Below are 22030 nucleotides of genomic sequence, written 5' to 3' on the forward strand. Positions count from 1 at the left end.
CAGAACCTTACCTGTGGGCACCTACCTTTCTGCCTGCCTCCACCAGCACAGAACTCTGAAAAAAAGGCGATTAGACACACCATGCATGACCGCAAATTAAGACAGACTGTCCTTTAGAAAGCAAGAGGCCCTAGCACAGCTACTTAGCTGTTCGGTTTCTCTTACCTTTCATCCAGTTCCTCTAATCGGCTCTTTACTGTGTGGGCATTATTCTCCTTGGTAATCTTCTGCAGGAGGTAGAAAGTCTGCTGGAACATCCGTAACAAATACTCCTCGAACTCCATAGGCACGCAGTTCTTAGACATCAGTTCATTGATGCAAGACATAGCCAAAACGCCAAGTCGGCCACGCTCCTGTCCCAACACCGAGTTCTGGCTGCTGCCGTTGACAGAAGACATCTTCCTAACGCGAGTGTCGCAGCCGAAGCGAGCAAAGTGGAAAATGGTGGTGAGGAGTGACGGGGTGATACTGGTAGACAAAGGGATCCAGCTGAAGAGGTGTGCCAGGCACTCCAGTGCCAGGGAACAAATATATTCACTTTCCGTGTCAAGGATGGGGATTGGCTGGTTCAATAATTTGGCCGCACTGGGACTCTGCAACAGGCTACTTAACAGGTCACCTAGGGGAAAAAAGCACATCTCTGTTAGAAATCAAGGTGGTAGCTTCAAAACGTGCGACTGCAAGCCGTAGCTCTAAATCAAAAGCCATCAGAGCCGCTGGCACACAATAGTTAGTGCACAAAGATTTGTCCAAGCTGAACTAGTGATTTTTGGTATTCTGGAATTTTCTCCAGTTTTTGTACAGATTTCATGTGTCAGGTCAGAGGAGGTGCTGAGAGGGACAATTTTGAACAAATAAGTTCAAGTGGCAGCTCTGTCCTGTCCTTTAGCTATCCTGAGAAGCACACATGCAGCGTTTTGGAAAAGATAATAGTAATGCCAGGGGGTGTATTTTAGGGATTTCTTACAAAATTTATTTCCTTCAGAAGCTTGAGCATCCCTGATGTAAGCTTGCATTAGTTCCCTGGCACATCCATATTATACTGAAACTTGGCAGAGTTGCTGCTGCTTGCATGTGACAGCTTGTGGATTATAGGAGAGCAGATGTACCGAGTGAGACCAGAAACCTGCTTACAGAGAACAGGGCCTGCCTGTTCCCGGAGTGACCAAAGACCCACGGCAAGCACATGTGAGATCCCTCAGCCTCTGGCCACTTGCAGTGCAAAGGTTTCCTGAGCCAGGTGGGGTTTGAGGAATTCTGCACATTTGTCTCCCATGGATTTAGCCACAGCTTAACTCTGTATGGGGTCAGGATGGCTTTTGTTTGAAGCCTGTCAACTCGACTTCCTACACCAAACAGGGAAAAATAATTTTTCCATTCATCTCCTTTTCACTCAGTATCTTCTGTCCCAGCTCCTCACTCTCCATTTGGGACTATACCTTTCTTATATGGAAGAAATTCAGTATCGCCTTTATTGCTGCTCCACAAAGCCTTCATTTCTGTCCTACCCCCTTGATAGAGAAGACCAGGACTGCAGCTGCTATTGAAGATGTGGGTGAGCTTAGCTCCACACAGCACCACAGCAGTTTTTGACTGCTGTTGGTCTGAAGCTCTTGTGCAACACTCAGAAGTTAACCCTGGATGCTGAAGGTGAGCTTGGAGCCCACAACTCAGCCTGAGCTGAGCATTACTCTCCCTGCATCATATTTCGCTTTGCTAGCCCAGAGTCATGCAGGATCCCCCTTTCCACCCTTCTGACCACTCAGTGCTGCCAGCAAGCCTCCTCGTCTCTTCACCCAGCCTTTTTGGCAGGTCTCTCAAGTACGTTTGTGTGCACATCCCCAAGCAGGACCCCACAGGTGACCTCCCCCCTCACTGCGAGGGCTGAGCATTTCCACTTACCTTGCATCTCCTACCTTCTGCCCAATTAATCATCGCAGGGACTCCCCTTATGCCCAGTGAGCCTTTGCTTTGGCAAAAGCTTTTAGCGAGAAGCTGAGCTGAAAGCTTTATGAAAATCCAAGCAGATAATGCCAGCCAGACTGCCCTAACTCACCCACTAACTCACAGGCTTCCAGACCACATGCTGGAAACCTATTTCTTTTCCCCAGGTTACTCGATGCCCTTCTCTTCCCTGCGTGCAAATAACCTCGTCACCTTTAGAAAACCACAGGCACTCACTACATGACCAAATTTAGAGTTCTCCCCCAAAAATCCAGGTAACTTTTTTGAAAGTGGAGTGACCCAACGCCCCTGCAGGACGAACACAGCGGGGATGATTTACGGAGCTATTTCCAAAGGTCTCACAAGCATGCATGATGAACAGGCTTCTCTCACATCGCCATTTCTCATCAAGATAGATGTCCTACACCACCAAATTCATAACTCCCTGCCATACTTTAGCATTTTTTCCTCCTCCTCTCCAGAAATTTGAGGCATCATGCTCCTTCAGATGAATTAGATAACCCTGTACTTAGCCTTGGTATTACAACAGCCGCCGTCGCAGCACTCACAACGAGACGTGTGCTGCAGCACAAGGGCTGCTTTTAGCATGTTTATAAGAAGCTTCTTCCAAAAGGCCTTCCTCCACGAGAACCAAAGATTCTGAGCTGTCAATACACCGGCCACAGACTGCCAATTAGGACCCTTTAATTCAAAGCAATTGGTCTGAGTATTTTGCACCCAGTTATTTCACTGAAGCTCAGAAGCGGAATTTAAGCTCTATTTTGTACCTGTGCGAACAGGAGATAAACATTTCCAACTGCATTCATGCACCAGGAGAAAAACCTCAAGGGAGAGGGGTTGGGATGGTGCTAGCTTTGCAGAAGCAAACATTTGTGCTACTCATTTGTTTACCATACACGAGTGAAAACTCCTAAGGAAGGGATTCATCAAGTAAAGAGATAAATCACTCAGACAACATTCGGAGGATGGGAGATTATTGCTGAGTAAATTCTCTAATGATCCAATAGCCCAAACGTTTCCCAACACAGAACACAGTTCCTTTGCTTCAATGGTATACAAAATGAGTTTAATATGATTTAAGTGCTGTTTAAGAACTATGCAAGACTTGTGAGTAACCATTTCACTTCGCTTCCTTTGTTGCGCGGGGAAGCACAGTTTTTAAGTTCCTGAAGAGATTCTGGCTCTGACAGAAGATATCAAACATTTATATGGACTTCTGAAGCTTATTTTACTTTTTGGAATACCTTTAATCTCTCCTGAACATAAGAAAAGGAAGGTGGCCTTATCTAAGCTATGGAGGAAACAACAAAAAACAAACTTTAATCATCATCTGTAAACAGAATACTTTGCATAAATGTGACTCATGTAAGCAGCATGCATGTAAGAAGATTTGGTGATTTGGTCAGTGTTGATTTCACAAATTCTTACAGGAGAAAAGCAATTAATTCATACAGTGCAGAATTTCATGGCAAGGTGTCACCAAACCCACGTTTGCCCTGCAGGTCACCTCCGAACCCTGTATTTTATTTCTACCTGCAAATAGAGCGGTAAACATGCAATGCCACAGCTGCCACTCACTGCTACTGGTTGTGTGTCTGGCCTTAAAACCCTGCGTTCTCCTTGCTAGCAACCCCAGCAGTTAAAAATCTTGAAAATCCACTGCATGAGTTTGTTCATTCTCATAAAAGAGGGAAGACCCAGAAATAAATGCATCATAACTCCCATGTCAAGAATTATAATCTAAATCCCCATGAGATAAGAGCACAACCAGATGAAAAACTGTCTTGGCACCAGCACCATCCAGCAGCTCACTGAGGAACCAAGAGGACGTTTCAGGCAGGCTTCTGCTGAATTTCTTCCCCTGATTTTGCTGCAGTACCCAGTTCTGCAGGCGTGGCCTTGAACATGACTGTATCAAACAGCCTTCTGCAGGAACGCACAAGGGCTCACTGAGCGATTCAAGCTGTTTGGTACAAATAGAGCATCATTAGCAGCCACTGAGTCACTTGCTGCCAACTGTGTTATGCTAACATGAGTCAGCTTTTTACCTTGGAAGACACTGATCTTACTCAATGCCACGGCACTGGGGCACTTGCTGGCAGCTCCCGCTCCAAGCAGCAGGCTCACTCTTGCCAAGTGATATGCCAGGTTCCGTGTGTTTGTTTTTTTTCCTGTTAATATTATTTTTTTTTTCCTATCTTTTGCTAACTACAGCAGGATTTCCCCCCTAAAAACAAGATGATACTGCTTTCCGTTTAAGACTTTGTATTTTTAATGTAAATATCAAAATGTCTTAAAGCTCTAAGGAAAAGAAGCACTTGAAATTCTGGTGAAAATGTTAACACTAACAAAACATTAACAAACCAAACGCTAACATTAACCAACACTCAACAGGGACAGCTGTCTGAAGCTAACTAGTACAATCTGGCACAAGAAAGCAATCAACAACTTTCAGTTCACTGCTTAAGGTCCTGCAGACAGATTTAAAGACAAAACAAGGTACCTTAATACCTCGTAACAGAACACACATGATTTGGTATCAGTGTGACCCTAGAGAAAAAAAGTAGTGGATCCTCAAGGGTTTCATCTTCTCCCTATGCACAACGAGACACTACAGGTTTCCAGACCATAAGCCTTTCATTTTTCTTTGTTAAAAGCAGACAAAGCCAAGATCAGAGCTTTTAAAGAAAAATGATTTAACTGCATCTTGGTATTTTTTCCTACTTTGTATTTCTGAGAAGGACTAAAAACACCACATGCTGCTGCACAATTCTTGGGTGAGCTGAATGTAACAGAGGCACCACAGAAACTGGTACTCATCCAGACTGCCTTCTCACCTGGGGAGACCCTCTGCACTTACAGCTATCCCTGGTACAGCGGTAACAGGGTAAATGAAACGTGCTCTGAGTGTAGGGATACAGAAACACACTCTTTTTCAAAGGTAATTAATATGAATTTAAATTAGTATAGATAAACAGCCATGCAAAAGTCTGAGCAGGAAGGTTTCCCAACACATATATGCCCAAAGCCCTAGGCATTTCTGTTTTAATTTAGAGATGCAGTTTTGCTCTGCTCCAACTTTTGATATACTTAGAGCTGAAAATCACAGATAAATGTGCATTGGGTTTATGGGGCAAGGCTGTGGTACCAGGGAGTTACAAGGATGGCTGCTGTGAGTGGAGTCGCACAGTTTTAGTTTCTCACTGCTCTAGTCTGTTAGTAATAAGCAATACAAAATATTAATCTCCCTACACTGAGTCTCTTTTGCCCAGGATGGTAACTGGTGAGCCATCTCCCTGTCCTTATCTCAACCCTTGAACACTTTTCCATTGTGTTTTCTCCCCTTCTTCCTTTGAAGAGGGGGAATGAAAGAGTAGTGTAGTGAAGTTTAGCTGCCTACCCATGTGAAACCACCACACAATGCCAACTCACTGATTTAACAGCATTTTGAACTGATGCTTCAGAAAGCTTTTACCGTCTGAGAATTGGGCTGTCCTGAATGAGGCACCATTTGCAAGTGGGGCATCCCCTGCAATGGAAATTGCTTCTTCAGGTGAAGCTTGCCTTTCTGACCAGAAATTGTTGGACTACGAACAAGTTTAGGAAAAGGTTAAACCATAAGGGAAGGAATCTACTCGATATTGCAGGTTAAAGCACATGGAAATAACATTATGTAGCTTAAAGACAAGTACTCAGCTTCAGCTGTCCTTACCACTTTCTCCTGAAGTTGGGGATGGTGGTGGAGTGGCAGCAGTAACACTGTGTTTGTCCCATATGCTCTCCAAAATACCTGGCCAAAGAGATATTTTTCAGAACAGACTGCTAAAAGACAGATTGATCTAACAAACATACTGGAGACAGAGCGCTCCGCTAAAACACATCTTGAGTGCTTGAACAAGGAACATTCTGTACAAGGACTCAGTAAGTTTTTCAGGGTCACTAAGAAAAGACAATCTCAATCCCTTTATAAAGAGGAGGATGTGTGCAGCTATATATCTACTTTGCTACACAAGCTTCTTTCAAAGTCTTTTGACCCAGTCACCCAACAGTAGAGTTGAGCTTTTTAACAGCAGGATTGGTCCTACATCCCCCACACCTTGCCTCCCTGCACCGTGAACTTGCAGGCTTGTTATCATAGGGACAGTGAAGGAAGGCACTTGTTTCAGGGCTACAAGCCCACCAACTCGTACCTGTGAGGAGCCCAAGCACTGTTTGCACCTGGTCCAGGAGCAGCTTGCGTAACTCTTCCTTGCGGGCTACGCTAAGATCCTCTCGCGGACATGCCAGTTCTTCCGAAGTTGTTTTCAACATTATCAGCCCCAGAGGAGTGGTCACAGGAGACTGAATTAACTGAAAGGAAAAGGCGTGAATGCAACACGTGATAACATTCTGCAGAACTGTCAGATCACAGAAAGGAGATCAGTAATTGTATTGGCTGTTTACAAACGAGTATCAGTTCCCCCAGTTTGCAGCAGTGCATGTTGAGGGAAGAGAACTGCAAGTATTGGATTTCCTGAGACATTCATCTATGTTGCAACAGTTCAAGCACCATGGGAATCCTTGGGGTTTCGAGAGAGCTTTCATAATGTCGTTGCACACATTCTCTGTTCCAGCATGTTTACCAGTAACAGTTTGTTCCCCTTGTTTACTGCCTTCTGCTGACATCATCACTTCTCAGAATTGCCTCAGCACCCGGGAGTTCACCACGTAACAGGGCTGCTGCTGAAGCCACGCTCAGACTGGGAGCCTGCACCATCAGCCAAACAGTTCCCCCTCACTCCCCCTCCCCCCAAAATGTTCTTTCCAATTGCAGACAGACAAATGCAGCCAGTACTGGATGGCAACAGAATGCAGGTAAGGGATGTAGCCTCTCCTTGCATTTGCATCACATCTCATTCTGGAAATCACATTTACCCTAAAAAGAATGATTTCCACCATGTACAGGATGCACAGGAATAGGACCAGAGAAAACAGCGATTTTCGCCTTCATTAGGCACTGGGACATTACCGACACACTCAAGTGGGAAAAAGTTTTATTTTCAGCTGGAAGACACTGCTGTTCTCTTGACCTGAAACATCCAAGTGATTTATGCACCACTCCCTCTAGAAGAAAAAAAAAATCTAAAGCCAATCACAATTATTGCAAGTAATCCCTGAAGTTATAAATTAAACAACGCAGGCTGACTTCAGCTCACTGGCCCACCAGACCAGAGACAAAGTGACTTAACATTGCCCAGGCTACACAGTTTGGTGAAATACGCTGGGGAAAAAAGCCAGCTATAAGCTCTTAGTCTAGATGTACATCACTCTGGCCTTCAGAAAGGAAGCACGATGGCACAGGAGCAGACAGCTAAAGGAAGTTAAACATACAGCTGGTTAGTGAATTAAAAGATGACTTAACATCTCCTCTCATGATATTTTCTGACAAAGCCAGGAAGTCTGGCAAAACCAGGCCCTGGCACTTCAGTAACGTTAGATTTTGTACCTCTAAAGCAGCAGCATTAGAATTACTGTTTCTGCATAATGACAGCACAATAGACCAAGTTACTTTTCTTCTCCATTTCCCTAATGGCTCAATAAAACTTTTAGAAACTACTTAGAGAACTGTGATGCCAATTTACTGCTACAGAATCTAATAATTGCTTCAAATGATCTCAGAAGAAGAAAGGACTTGTGCAACTATCAAGTCTATCTAGCACAGGAGCAGAGTGTTTTGCTTTTGCTCTTCACTATTTTGGGATCCTGCAGTTGAGTATTAGTGCTTTTCTTCCAATTCCTCTCAACGTTTTATGGAAGGCCTCTGATACAGAAATTAATTTATAGCAACACTTCCCTCAGAAACTGAGTCTACAAGGAGAGGCTTAAAGAAAAATTGATACCCAAAGTGGGCTTGCAAGCACCTAAGATAGCCTCCAAATGGCTAGAAGAGCAAGTAGAAGCTCAGAGAGCATTTCAATTGCAGATCCAGATGAAACCAAGGCCAAAACCGTAAATGCAGACAGTTGTCTTAAATTACTTATTGTCAGACTGACAATTCAGGAAAAAATTGCAGTGTGCTGCACTACATGATTACAGAGCTATTTGAAAAGAGATTACTCCAGTAAGTAACAAGCTCGGTTTGCCAAGCCTGCATTTTTTCCCCCCAAATTTTGCAATTAATACTAGATCCATTTGTCTTAACAAAAGCTCCTGACACTTTGGGACCTTGGTTTACTTCAATAATTGCCTTGTGGTTTGTTTGTGGGCATAGCCGCATTCAAATCATGCAATTATATCAGTAGAAAAACGTGGAGCAGCACCTCAGTTTAGGCTCAGCCTCTACGCCAATTTATGAAGGATTTGGGGAGAACTGGAAACCAAGCACCCAAACCCAAAGAGGAGGGTAGCACCCGCCTGGCTGGGCTCCAGCAGCAGGGAGCTGTTCATCTGACCCAAACTTCAATGCTAAGGAGCTGCATGTCAAACAAATATTGTTCAAACTGGCAGCAGTGTCTCAGCCAGTGCCCTCAAACACACTTCTCAAACACCCCAGCAGCATTCAGTTAGTGACTTTACATGATGAGGTGCCAAAGCTTTTCAGGGTAATTTGGTTAATAGAATTAAGTGGAAAAAATCTCTAACAGCTCCATTCAGAAACTTCACTTTCAACATAACACTAGAAAGATGTATAATATGTAGGAAGCCATGGGCCACTTGAAAATTAAAGGAAAAGGAATCAGAGAAGGAACTTTGCTTTTCACGCAAGTATTTAATCTTCAAGGGAAGTCACTCTTCAAGGAAACAAATTACAGCCCTCTGTGAATGAAAAGTTTTACCTTTAGAAGCTTCTTACCTGCAAGATGTTAGTGAAGAAGTCATGGTAGAACATGGGCCAGTCCTGTCGGCCGATATCCACGATGACTTTGCAGAGCTTGTTCCTGATGAAGTAAGGCAGAGTTTTGTGGTGAGCTAGCAGGAGTTTGGGCAGGCAGCTGCGGATCTCCATTTTGTCTTGAGATGGGACCCCAAGCCACATCTTATTGATCAGGTTCTGGAAAAGAAACAGACCTCCACAGTGAGCCCACCTGAAACATGCTGACCTCGCATACTTCACCAAAATTAAGCAGTTAGGTGTCTGAGTAGGAGAACCTTAAAAGGCTACAGCCTTCAGAGCCATCCGTGTCCCTCACTGACCAAGCACGGGCTGTTAACGGGCAGACCTGCAGACCAGCAAACCAGCAGATTTTAGCAGATTAAGCAGAATATGGTTCTTTTGTTCCAGCTCTGACATGCAGCTTTGCTCTCTGGGCAAAAAAAGCTGAAATTTCAGATGCTGGGACTGCCCTCAGCCCTAACCCTGGCATCTCCAGCAACACAACCACGAGTGCGTGTGAACACAGGAGAGTGTCTAGGCACAACTACAGCAGCTTCACCAAGGCCACAGACCCTGTTCCACTAACTTGGAATAAGCTTTGCTACCTGATGGGGTACTTGGGCAAATGAAGCCCGTGATAGCTCAGGCTGAGGAGCAAAACTCACTGAGCTCACCCCTCTAAGCCACACAGTGTACAGGAGAAAGCTCTAACAAGGAAATAAGAGCCCAGGCCCACCACAGCACTATCAGATTCACCCCTCTGACATGAGATGTTCACAAAAGTCTCAGTGCCCTTTCAAGGGGCAAAGTACAGCCTTGTGTGAGGCAGAATAAAAAAAAAAAAAAAAAAAAAAGGGAAGCAGGTTTGGCTTTAGATGTCTCTGGTGCCACACAGGTCTAAGGAAGGTCACCTCTCAAACGGACTTTGCAGAGACGGGGCATCACTTACCAGAAAGCTTTTAGGCCACTTAAAAACCAGGCAAAATCCCTAAGAAGGCAGAGTTGCAAATTGCTTTCCTGCCACGCTACAATCCCATTTAGGGACTCCGGAGCATTAGTAGCTGAGCCTCGAAGGATAACTTATGTAGGAGGCCTGCTCCAGGGGCGCATATCCATCTGCAGGCATATAGCCTGGAAAATCCAGCGCCAGGAAATACTGTGCAGTGTTTTGCTGTGGGAAATATAAGGCTGGGCTTGTGGTCAAAGCAGATTTAGTTCACAGAATAGAGGCACTGTATGGAGGTACCACTTCACAGCGTAGAGGAGCAGGTTTGTGTGTGTATATATATATCTATATGCCTTCTGTATGGCATATACACTCAGAGGTTACTTTCTCCTCCCCTATAGATGTGGAAATACTACTTAAAAGCCAGCAGTGACCCAACTAAATGAGAGTTCCTCACTGCTACTCCACAACGAGAATTTCTCAAGTGCCCATAAAACTGGAAGATGCTTCAGCGTTAATATCCATCCCTAACTGCCCACGGGATTTGTCCACTCAGCTGGCCTGAACACGGCCACTTTCTCCACCTGGGAAATGTCCTGGGAAAGGCATTGTCTTTTCCAAAACCAAGCAGAAATAATTCACCCAGATGGGGTCCAGGAAGTTTTGATTCCAGATCTGCTGTGGACTTTCTGGATGTTCTTGAAAATACAGCGTCCTCCAGAAGTTTGGGGGATGAGCCTTGTGTTCCTACACGTGGTTTTACTGACATTCAGCACAGACCCAAAGGCTGTGACGAAGGCTCAGGCGCAGACTGACCCAGGACTAGCCGAACGCAGTGCCACAGCAGTTAACTTTGGAAATTCCAGCTTCTCAGTGGAGAGATCCTAATCTCTCAGCTGAGCTGTGAACTCACTTCCCTCAGTTTACACACGCACACTGATTCCTTTGTTCTGCTTAGTTCTGGGCACAATTATTTTCAGTACTACTTTACCCCCCTCTGCCTCTGCCCTAGAGCACCAGAGGCTCAGTAATCAAATGTTTTCCTCTTCATGAAAATTGATTTAATTATTGCAGGCTGCTGCGGTTTGACATCCATCCCCAGAGCAGGGAACAACTCCCGTATCGTTTCTGTCACGAACACCCCTTTGTGAGAGGAAGCATCGCCCAATGGTCTTAGGACATGGCAGATTAAGTTTGCAGCCCCACTTCAGGCTCCCTCCCTTTGCAGCCCCAGATAAATAAATAGAGCTTTGTGAGTCAAGAAGTCAACAACAACACGGAGACATCATTTGTCAAAACAAGTATGAAGAACAGAGTTGTTTGCTCTATCCATAAAGTGGCCCAGTGCAAAGGGTATAAACACTCCTTGAGTTCAGAGCAAAGCTTGGACTGCTGATCCAGCCCAGAACAGAGTGCAGAGGCAAAAAAAAAAAAGACCAAATTGAGGCATGACATTGACCAAGCCCCAGGACATCAGCAGGGAAAGACACTGCATGGCTCGCTGAGACATCAGCTGATAAAACAAAGCTTTCACAGAATAATTTAGTTTCTTCAGTAGCTATACAGATCAATATTCAGGCTTTTAGCCATTAACTTTGTTCCCTTTATAAGCAGGTAACAAGTGGGATGCGGTCTTGTAAGAGCGACCTTCCCTCTACAACTAGCACATAAGCTTGTGGGATGCAATTCAGAAAAGAACATCAGAAAAATAGATGTCAAAAATAAAAGAAACTTTGTTTTCCCTCTTAGCATTACAGTTTGCAGCAGCTAGTAGGAGGTAATCATACACATATTTCTGACCGTAAAAGAGTATAAAAGCAATAGCACTCTTAAAAGCTTTGTGCAGAAAACTCAAGCAGCCTCTGAAACTGCAGGCAATTTGTACTGAGAGATGCCAGGAAGTTAATTCTTCAATTTGTGTACAAAGATTCATATTCTCCTACCCTAAGCCTGCCATTAAATAACCTCTTTAGGAGAAAGCAATAAAAGCAAGCTTTATCGCTGTACTTATTAGGGTTGCCTTTTCAGACAAACATTTTCAAATAAAATCGATTGCCATATAAAACTGCATCAGACACGGAAAATGCACCATGCAGGCAACAATATCCATTTTACCTCAAACACGGTCAAACTGTACATCATCACGTAGTCATTTCTTGTACTTGACAGGAAATAAAGGCAGAATCTCCAGGCTCCTATCTGCTGGGCAAAATTATTTAAAAGCTCCTCTGAAAAAAAATGAAATATTAAAAATACATTAAAGCCAAATCTGTAAACAGATTCATAACAACCTATGTATATAGCACACCGAGCTTAGAAGATACCCCATACTCAGAGCAACTCAAACAACCAGGGGAGGGGGGGAAAAATCATCCTCAACAGCATTAAAACCAACCTAACAACAGGCTTTCACGAAAACAAAATAGGTATGGCAAAAATTGTGTACTCTGAAATAAGTGCTACACCAGACTCATAGCTGAGTATTAAGACAAGCTACTCAAAAAATCATTTGCAAGCACGACTATTCTAAGTGTAAGAGCCCAGTGTTGGAATACCAGGTCCCTGTGAAAGGCTGCAAGCATTTCAGAACACATACAGCATTGGGAAACGCTCGCTTGAATGCAATTGCTCTGAGACATTGCAAGTCAGCATAAAAAAACCTCTCTGAACACTCAGATGCAGGATATGGTGGTAATCTCAAGTCAAGCAACTACACACCCAACGTGGCAAAAGGAAAAGCTGCAAGGGCTGTGCTCTCCAGGCTAACCAAGTGTAAGCCTTAACCAGAGGGTTCCTTCCCTGCAGCTTGACCAGGAGAGCAGGGGGATGCTGAAGATTTTTTCCCTTCCCACAGCTCTGCCATTTCAGCTTTTAGGGAAAGCTAAAAAAAAATAAATATTAAGATGAGGCTGTGCTTTAATAAACACAACAAGCTCCCAAGCAATACAGCCTACACCCAAAAAGCCCCTGAAAAAATGAAGGGACTGAAAAACTACTCCACAAATCCCAGTTATCAGTGCTGCACACAGATCTGACCTCCTTTTCGACTCATCCCTTGTGCTGCTGGGAGCACAGCAAGGGTATTTGCTATACACCTAAATTTGGGCTAAATGAAAAGGCACGACAGAGTCATTCTAGCACTGCAGGTGATCACCACAACAGGGAAAAAAAAAAAAAAAAAGACACTTTGCTAGTTGCTTATTCTTTATTCTTCCAGGTTTCTGGAAGAAATCTTTCATGCTGATCACAGACTTGGCACTGAAGTTACAGAAATGGCAGAAGCCTGAGAAGAAAAGCAAACAGCCTACTTCTGCCCATTAAATACAGCTGCAAGAAGCTAATCTAGAGCACCTGTAAGATCTCTGCTGGCTTTCAGAAGGACGTATTTAATAACACTAACCAAAATGAAACCTCACTGTTTATTCCCACTTGTCATTTCACATTAATTAGGACATTCTTCTGCTTTCCCTTCTTAGGGCAGTACAGATCTGAAAACCACGCTCCATCTCTAGGCAGAAGGTAGACATTTCCCAAGACGAGCACTCTAACAATGTGCAGGCAGAGAAAAACTAACAACTTTCTCCCATCCTAGCCAAGTCACCACTTGGAAAAAGGAGCTGCACCTCCGTGCTTACAGAAACAGAGGGTTACTGATGTATTAATTATCTGTAGGACTTGCCACAGCAACTCCAAACTATCATGTTCATACCTCAGCAGGAGAGGCTGAGATGCCAGTTCTGTACCAGGCAGAGCACTTTTGTCTGCTGTGTTTAACGACCACCCAGTGTCCTCCGCTGAGGTCTGCAGGCAGCAGAGAGCCCCCAGGAGCAGCCCCTAAGAGCAGCTTGCACTCACCTATCTCACGTTTCCGCTCATTCGTTGTGCAGTTGTGGAAAAACTCTGTCATTAAACTCTCCAACGCCCGTAGCGAGGCCTCTTCAGATGCCTGGGGACAGCACAGAAAGAAAGGAGTTAAAGTAAATTTCCACTTTGAATCGCGCTTCCTTCTGTGCACAGCTGACTTCCACGGAAGGCAGCGCGTGGAGGTCGGCACCAGTCACCACGCAGAAGTACTCGAAAACTAAGCAGGTAGAAGGCAAAACTGCCTGGAATTGAACCTGCTCACTGCAATGAGGGCCAAGGAGCAACAATTCCCCCAAAGGCAGCAAATTCGAGTCAAGGTGCTTTCAGCCTGAGCCCGTTCCCATTTCTGACTCGGTGCCACGCTGCCTCCTGCAACACCAAAGGTGCCACGGAAGCAGCAGCAGCTTGAAAGCTGAAGGAATTCCCGGCGCTTTGAGAAGTGATGCACAAGGATTCAGAGGTTTAATTAAAGCACAACATTCCTCCACCCCCAAACTTAGTTTTTGGAAACATTCAGTTATAGCCCTGTATGTACAAACCCTAAAAAAAAGGCATTGGTACACAGCAGCTGCAGGGTTCCTGGGGCTCTGTCGCTCTCTGGAGCTGAGATAATTTTATCCCAGTGCCATCCCCACGCCGAGGTCAGCCTCTCTACCTGCACTCCCCTTCCCTGGCGATGGACAGGCTTAGAGGAGAGCCCGGCCCAGCACAGCAGTGCTCTTAGTCATTCCCCTAAAGTTTGCAGCTCAACAATAAACGCAGCCTTCCACTGCACGGAAACAACACAAACCGGGAAAGAAAACTGAAAGTTCTGCCTCTAAGAGTGAAAACAAACACAAAAAGATGACTGGCAGCCTTCTGTGCAGAGCCAGGCTGGGGGGAGCTGGGCAAGCGAGACCACTTGTGGGCACAGAGCCGCTGCCAGCTCCCATCCCCAGGGAGCTCCGCAGCAGGAGCATCTCCTCTGCTCTCCTCTCCCAAGCACCAGCGAGCCAGGACACCAGCATGGCCCCACCAAGGGATGCTCTGTGGGATGCTGCTTTTTCAATTACCTAGCAGAGGAATGCTGGGTTTCAGCCTCTTTGTGCCTCCCCACCCCTTTTTCTCCTGTTAAATACGCCTCTAGAGAGCCAAGACTATTTTAGAAAGAAAAAAAAAAGTATTCTGTTCGCGGGCAATTGGCTTAAAATAGCCCACAATCAAATCAAAGCCACTTTGTCAACTTAAGCAAGATCAAGCACCCATTATCACTTCCTTAATCCATTTACCCGCAGTCCCTGGCAGCGCAGGCTTCACCTTGCAGCTGGCCCTGGCTCCCTGCTGCCCAGCTAACAGCAGCCCCGCGGTAAGAGCTTGATTTTAACAACTCCACTTGACCCGTTCCCATGATGTTAGGATGCAGCCACGCTGCCTTTCCTATGCATTTCTGTCCTGGGTGCTTCACCCTGCTGCAAATCCCTTCCTAACCTACTCACTCCCAATGAGACCAGGACACGTGAACCCAGCATTTTAGCAAATCCCCAGATTTTGCTTCTTTGCTGCTCAACACAGACCAAATCTCACCAGCAGTTCCAGATGCCAAACACCCAAAAAAGCATTTCCAGCCTCTGGCCACATCAATCTGATGCAGCCAAACTCCTCCATGGGAGGACAGCTCTCTGTCCCGTCCCTCCGCGACCCAGCCCACCTCAATTCACCGAGACGCGTTAGCTCCATGCACAGGGATGTTAGGGCTCCATTGGGTTAGCACCGTTAATTCAATCCATCTTTCGGAGGAGTAGTTGAGATAAAACCACTTTTTTCCAGGTCAAGAAGTTGCAGGCTTCCCAAAAACATCAAACACCTGACAGATCCCCCGCTGCCTCCAAACTACCTCAGAGCAGAGGTTTTGAAGAGGGCTGAGTCTGCTCCCAGGAACAAACACCCTTCCCCTTCTGTACGAGCAGCACCATCACCATACTCAAAGCATCGAAAGCACAAAGGAACCAGCACCAGGCTAGCAGCACGGGTGGATTGCCTGTGGATTGTTCCGTCCCTGGACAAATGCTTGCTCTGGAGGGCTTTGCCCAAGCCAAGAGCTGACTTTCCCTTTTGGCAAGGGACAGGCAGAGGTAGAAGTCACCCAGCCGGCCTCTCCAAACAGGATTTCATGCAAGAAGCCCAGGCTGGCCAGAAGCCAGCTCGGGCAGCAAGCAGCAGCGTGACCTCCCAGACTGTTTCACTCTCCCGGCTGCTCTGGAGGTTTTGCCACAGGCAGGTGGAGCAGCACAATCAGAGCCTTGCCCACAGCGGGCTCTGCAAACCTCCTGGCTCCCCAGGTGCCAACTGCTGGGCACCCCGCTCTTACCATCGGCAGAGAGCAGCGCTCGGCGCTTCTCCATGCCTTTTGGGCACCCCTCAGGTGAGCCATTCCTGGGGCAGGCGGTAGTTATCTGTCTTTGAGGTGAAGGCTGTGATAACTAGGGCATCCTGAGAAGGAGGCCACGCTGCTGCAGAGGCAAGGAGACCTGCTCGGAGGCTGCACCTCGGTGTTATCGCTCCCGCCGTTTGCTTTCTTCCAGGACTCGGTGTTTACTCGGCACTGAAGGACAAAGGAGCAGGAAGGCACACCAGGATCTGGGGGAGAAGTGCTGAAGGCTCCCGATCCTGAGCAGTGAAGCCACGTGGATGACTGCAGGAGATGGGACAGTCAGGGTGAGACCGAGCCCCGCCGGCAGTCAGAGCCGTCAGCGCTCAGTTCAGCTGCTGTTTGGTCTGAAGCTCAGCCATTTAGGTCACATAAAATTTTAAAAATTAAGTGTTTTCAAGGACAGCTGGACCACCACTTGCAAAATTTGCCATAGGGTTTCTGGGCAAGGTTCTGGCTGTACGCATCAACTGCATGAGGCACTACAAAATATTCAGCTGCTACAGCAGAAAGGCTTCCTGCTCGTTTTCCTAAGGTTTCATTCCCCCTTTCCCCACCAAGACCTGCTGGTGTCTGCAGCCTAGTTGAAGAAGTGCCATTTGCTCTCCTCCGTCAACCATCTGAGAAAAAACCCATGCATTTCTCTAACTCCTGTGTGCAGAGCAAGCCTTGTGAGCTTTTTTTTTTTTTTACCATAAAAAACTTCTCCACTCACTAAAAGCAGCCAAGGTTGGCTTTCACGAGTCACCATCCACGGTCACTCCCCTGCTTCCAGCTGCCTCCAGCAGGGACGGTCAGGCTGTTGTGTGCAGCATCTCCACTGCTGCCTTCAGCCAACGCTCCGGCCAGCAGTGCTGCAACCAGCTGGGTGCCCGCGGTGGTGGCACAAGGAAGAAAGCAAACACACCTCTTCCTAGATGGCCATGGATGTCCACGCTCCGTACCTCGCCCCTGGAAATCGTCCACCCTTGGAGGAAGTGCCCCGTGTGACCGGGATCAGGCTGGGAGCTCACACACCCATCCCATCCCATCCCATCCCCACTTCGGTCTCACCACGTTTGTTAAGGGTGTTTCAATAGCTTATCGAGAGGTGTGTGGCCGCTTACTCAGCCCGTTTATCTATCAGCTCCAACCTTTAACAGCCATCTCATACCCTCAGAAAGATGAGGGATTCGCAGCTGAGAACGCAGTTTCCTCTTTGGGCAGAAATTGTAAGGTTTGCTATCAAGTGCTTGCACGTTTAAAGAGCTTCTCCGTCCAGCAAAGCACCAAAAAAGAGAAAGGTGCAATGAAACCAGCTGGCTTCAGAGCTATTGTAAAATCGCGTTTGGAGATGGAAGAGCCATTAACTGATTTCTCTTACATATAAAGACATTCCCCTCTTACAAAAGATCATTCTGGAAAACAGGAAAGTGCTTATAAAGCTTTCATTTAGAGTAGATTTGCCTTTTTTTTTTTTTCATTTTACATTCTCTTAAGACCGAACCTCCGAAACAGCTCCAACACATCAGCCTCAGTGGCCGTGCCCGGCTGTCACATTTTACTTTCATAAATAAATGCTTTTAAAAAGGAAAGCGATTATTTCTGGTGGCGGAAAGCTCTTCTCTAATGCTTTGCCATAAAAACCTGAGCTGTTAACCTTTTAATGGCTGCTATTAACAGCTCAGCAGAGCATCGATCATACAAACGATGCTCTAAATACAGCATCCCAGGCAGAGGATAACTGTAAAAAGGGCTGGGTTTTGTTTTAATGCGTTTGGAAATGGGTATCACTAAACCAAAATTAAGGTAATCCCTCTACGAGGGCTTTGGTTGTTTGCTAAGATGTTAATTGAGGCTGCACCATTACGCAGGTGACTCCAGCTGAACTTTGGGCAGCCCTGGACCAGCCTCCTCGGATGCTGAGAGGGGATTTTGCCGCACGCAACCCTGACTTCCTATGGTTTCGAACTCCTTTCATACCCCCTTCCTACCAGCAGCAGCACGAGACGCAGCCCACCACAGCTCAGCCTCCTGCTGCTTATCGAGGTTTGGATCTTAGCACATTTCAGGCACTCAGCTAAAAGGAGCATCAGCTACGGCTGCTTCTCGTGCTGGTACCGGCTCGTCCAGGAGGGGAGGGACTGCAAGAAAGCATTTAGGAAAAACCCTACCTCTGGTTTGAAGTGTTCCCAGCAGGAATTTCCATCATGCCACCAGTAAGCCAGGGGGCAAGGTTAAAAGAAAACACAGAGACACCACAACAGCAACTGCTGGTGTAATAAAATTCATTAATTCCATCTTTGCTGCCTCCAAGTGACCCTGCCCCATCCCCTTCCACCTGGGAGCCTCCTGCTTCCAACTCGCTGCAGTTACTCACTGGCATGGCTGTGTGTATACACACACAAACCCTCTAGCTGGTTTTTCTTCCTTTTATCCATATTATTTAGCCTTGTAAATCATTTTGAAGCACGCGGTGGAAGCTGTGGAATGTAATTATACACTTCCAACACCCGTGCACGTGTCCTAACATAGTTATTTACGCTCTGACTTCACCAATTATTGGGGTGTCTTCCGGAACCCCTCCCTGCCCAAACCCTAACCTAAGGTGACAATGAGCAGCTGCAGGTCCTAATTACAGCCCCAGAAGATGGCGGGGTCACCCCGAGCCTGGTGTGGCTCACAGCAGCCTTCCTCCTGCTGCCGTCAGCAAAGCGCAGCCGCTCTCGCTGCTGCAGCCATCCCTCAGAGCAGCTTCGAGCCGCTCCACGCCGCCAAGCTCATGAAAGAACCGAAGCGGGGCGTTATTTTTAGCAACAAAAAGCAGAATTATGGAGTGCTTAAAAAAAAAAAAAAAAAAAAGCTGTGTGATACCCAACACATCTTCTGGAAAGGCTGAATGCGCGCTTCGCAGAGGCAGAGCTGCGCGTTACTGAAATACTTGCTGCTTTTAATCATTTCCAGCTCACAGCTTTACAAGTCTGGGTTTTCACACGCATTCCAAGGGTCTCGGTAACAGCATTACGAGGCTCACCCTGAAGTCTTCAAACACAAAGCAGCGCACGGCCCATCACGTACGTGCTCCCCTGCAGTACGTTGCTGATGATATCAGCCGTGCTCTGTCTTTACTCTCAGTTTCCTTGTTGCATTTCAGACATGTTTTTGTGGTTTAATGAACAGAAACTAGGCTCGGCTTCACTCTGCGCTCTGAGAACAGCTCGGGCTCCTGGTGCCTTTTCGAGAGATTTTCCGGCTGCAGAACACAACCCGGTCGCCTGGCCCACTCGTTTCAGGAGCCGCCAGTCCAGCAGCTCGCTGATGAGATGCTGATTTTGCAAACTTTTCTCTTATCCCACAATTTAGGCCAGAGATCTACCATAGATGTCAGGAATTCCTCTGCTATCTAAAGGCAACCAACAGGAGCGAAGCAAGGCAGCAAACGCACCACGCTGCACGCAGACCCTCTGCCGTGATGGAGCTGCCGTCCTGCACGACAGCTGCCCCTACGGCTCCTCAGCTGAGAAACGCCAGATTACACTTCAGGAATCGATGTAAACATCAGCTGGGGACTAAAAATGATCACAGGCTGAAGGCTGCTGCGCAGAGCGGGCTACGGAGAGGCAGCAGCGATAAGCTGATTCCTCCAACAGGATAAAGAGATCATCTTACCTGTAAACACCGCCTGGTACACCAGTAATCAGGCACCTTTTAGAATACCTACGGGCTCACGTTTCTTAAATCTTCTTGTACAGGCAGGTTCGGTTAACCAGGCTGCAGGTTTTACGGCTGAGCTTTGATTAGCAGGCTGAAGTGGCCAAATTAGGAGGCTCTTGATGGTGAGAGTCAACCCCGGGGAAGCGCGTCCTCCAACGAGCATTGAGCACTGGCTCTGCTCTTCACAAAAGGTGCTCGGTAACACATGGAAACGCAGCAAGCATGAAGCATTAAAATTCGACGCCTACAAATTCTTTTAGAAACCTACCAGATGAATAAAACAAGCGCAGCAACCCGGCAAAAGCACAGGCAGATTGAGTCATGGCACCAGCGCAAGCCCCGCCGTGGAGCACCTCTACTTCGGGCACCACCAGAGGATCGGGGCCCGGCGTGCCGCGTGCCCTCCAGGCTGCACGGGGCCGGCCACACGCTGCTTTATGGCTGCTGGAGCTCCACACGGTGCTTGGGATCTCCCTGGTTGCCTCCCAGTGTACACCAGCAGCTTAAACCCCTTATAATAAAGCCCAGCATCCCCCACCTGCAGGGCACAGGCTCGTGATGGTGGCATCAGGACCCATCAGGGCTCCCCGTGCCAGCCCGCGATGAGGACAGGAGGGCCCTGCCCATCCTTATGGGGCCAGGCTCCTGTGGGACTGCTCGAGGCGATGGCCACGGGGTGCAGGTCACTTCCCTCTTCTCCAGGGAGGGGAATCCAGGCCTGAGCAAACAGCCCCGAGGGCTGCCCAGCCAAACGCAACCGGCTCTTGCGTTTTGAGGTAGCGCTCGTCTGGAGATCCCCAGCATCTTATCTGGGGTAAGCTGGGTGTTAACAAGGCAGGTGGGGAACAGCCCTCAAGGCTACACGATTTCAGACAGAAGTATATCGGGGCTGGAGAGCACGCCAGGAAATCAAAAACTGCAGTGTTAAGGAAACTGTGTGCACCTTGCTCAAATGGGCTGCGACAAACAGCAGCGGCAGCAACATCGTTTTGTAAGATGAACTTAGGAAAGATCCCACAAAGCACAGCTTTCTGAGTTGAAATCAGTCTAAAACAAGCACCGGTTATCACATTTTAACTGAGTCTTCCTACAAAGAGCACTGTGAATGCTCTTACAGATGGGTATTTGATACTTCAAAAGCCTTCTTCCTTGTGACTCACTCAGACGTGGTGGCTCCTTTGACCAGGGAGGAGGAGACTGGAGAAGAGTTCAGATGCGATAGGAGCAGTAACCCTGGCACCCCGCATATCAGCGCTGAGCTGTCCAAGAAGCATTAACAGATTTTCCAAAACACTTCTCGAATACTTCACTGCCGGCAGGACCCTGAAAGCGAACCCCTATTTATCTGAGCCTGCAGACAGCTCAGTGACAGGGGCCAAACACCCAACTGCAGCCGTTTGCAATCCGACCTTTAGGAGTCTCTGGAAGCGAGCACGTCTGCAGAGATGGAAATTGAAAGTACTACAGCAAGCAAAGGAGAAAGTGAATGTAAGAAGCCGAGGATTATTCAGCAGGTTTCTTACCATGGCACTCCTATTCATCGCAGCTCCCTCTACACAAAGGGAGCCCCTGCTGAGATTCTGACTGCGCTGAAAAATCCCCTTACCTTGGTGAAAAACTCTCCCAGCACAGACAAAGGGACATCAAAGCAAGGTTTGTGCTGCAGAGAGCTTGGGACAAGGATTATACCTCACCCAATGCTACAGCAGCCAGACCTGCTTTCCAGGGAGGTGGCTGCTGTACACAAAGGCACGATGTTTTATAAGACCCCGCTGAAGAACAGAAAAACCCGCAGTAGTGCAAATTTAATTCCTGGCAAGAGCATCAGAACTTGTGTCGGGCGCTTAAGAGCATTTATGGAACTGATGTGGGTAAGGCTCACCATGGGAATAACTCTGCAGGACTTCGTTTGAACGTTTCCAAAGAACAGCACATTCAGACAAAACATCTCCTCCACTGAAAGGCAAACAAGATGTTGCTATCGATAACGCTTCTGCGCTTCGGGGTGTTTCACACCAGCCGCCTGCTCCTCGCCCTCACATCTCCTGGGCTCCGGGGAAGCGCTGCAGGAAGCCTCCGGGGGAGTTCTCAGGGCTGTGCCCCTCGGCACAGGGGGCTCGGGTCAGCGCGACCTGGCTCACGGGAAGCAAGAAGCAGCAGCCCAAACTCCCGCACCTTTTCCCCATCGAGGGCAAAGCATTTCTCCTGGCGTCCTGGCTGTCCTTGCAGCTCCTTGCATCGCCTTCCTCTTCCCTTGCTTTGTGTTTGCATGGAGAAAGCCCAGCAGCAGCGCATGGTTCAG

The 22030-nt window shown here is 47.2% G+C and overlaps 1 protein-coding gene across 4 annotated transcripts in view; it reads right to left on the reverse strand.

Moving 5' to 3' along the window:
• XPO6 (exportin 6) overlaps window positions 1-22030 on the reverse strand; it is a 52123-nt gene that overhangs the window by 25369 nt on the left and 4724 nt on the right. For 2 of the 4 annotated variants that reach the window (XM_027469378.3, XM_027469377.3), the window contains exons 2-8: window positions 13620-13710; window positions 11880-11992; window positions 8798-8995; window positions 6156-6315; window positions 5678-5755; window positions 166-619; window positions 26-55 (exon numbers count right to left, since the gene is read on the reverse strand). In XM_027469378.3, coding sequence (XP_027325179.1) covers window positions 26-55; window positions 166-619; window positions 5678-5755; window positions 6156-6315; window positions 8798-8995; window positions 11880-11992; window positions 13620-13710 — 1124 coding nt within the window. The remainder of the gene's footprint in view (window positions 1-25; window positions 56-165; window positions 620-5677; window positions 5756-6155; window positions 6316-8797; window positions 8996-11879; window positions 11993-13619; window positions 13711-22030) is intronic. The other 2 variants (XM_027469380.3, XM_027469379.3) reach the window with 1 other exon arrangement.

Source organism: Anas platyrhynchos, chromosome 15 (assembly GCF_047663525.1).
Source record: "Anas platyrhynchos isolate ZD024472 breed Pekin duck chromosome 15, IASCAAS_PekinDuck_T2T, whole genome shotgun sequence".
Classification (NCBI taxonomy): domain Eukaryota; kingdom Metazoa; phylum Chordata; class Aves; order Anseriformes; family Anatidae; genus Anas; species Anas platyrhynchos.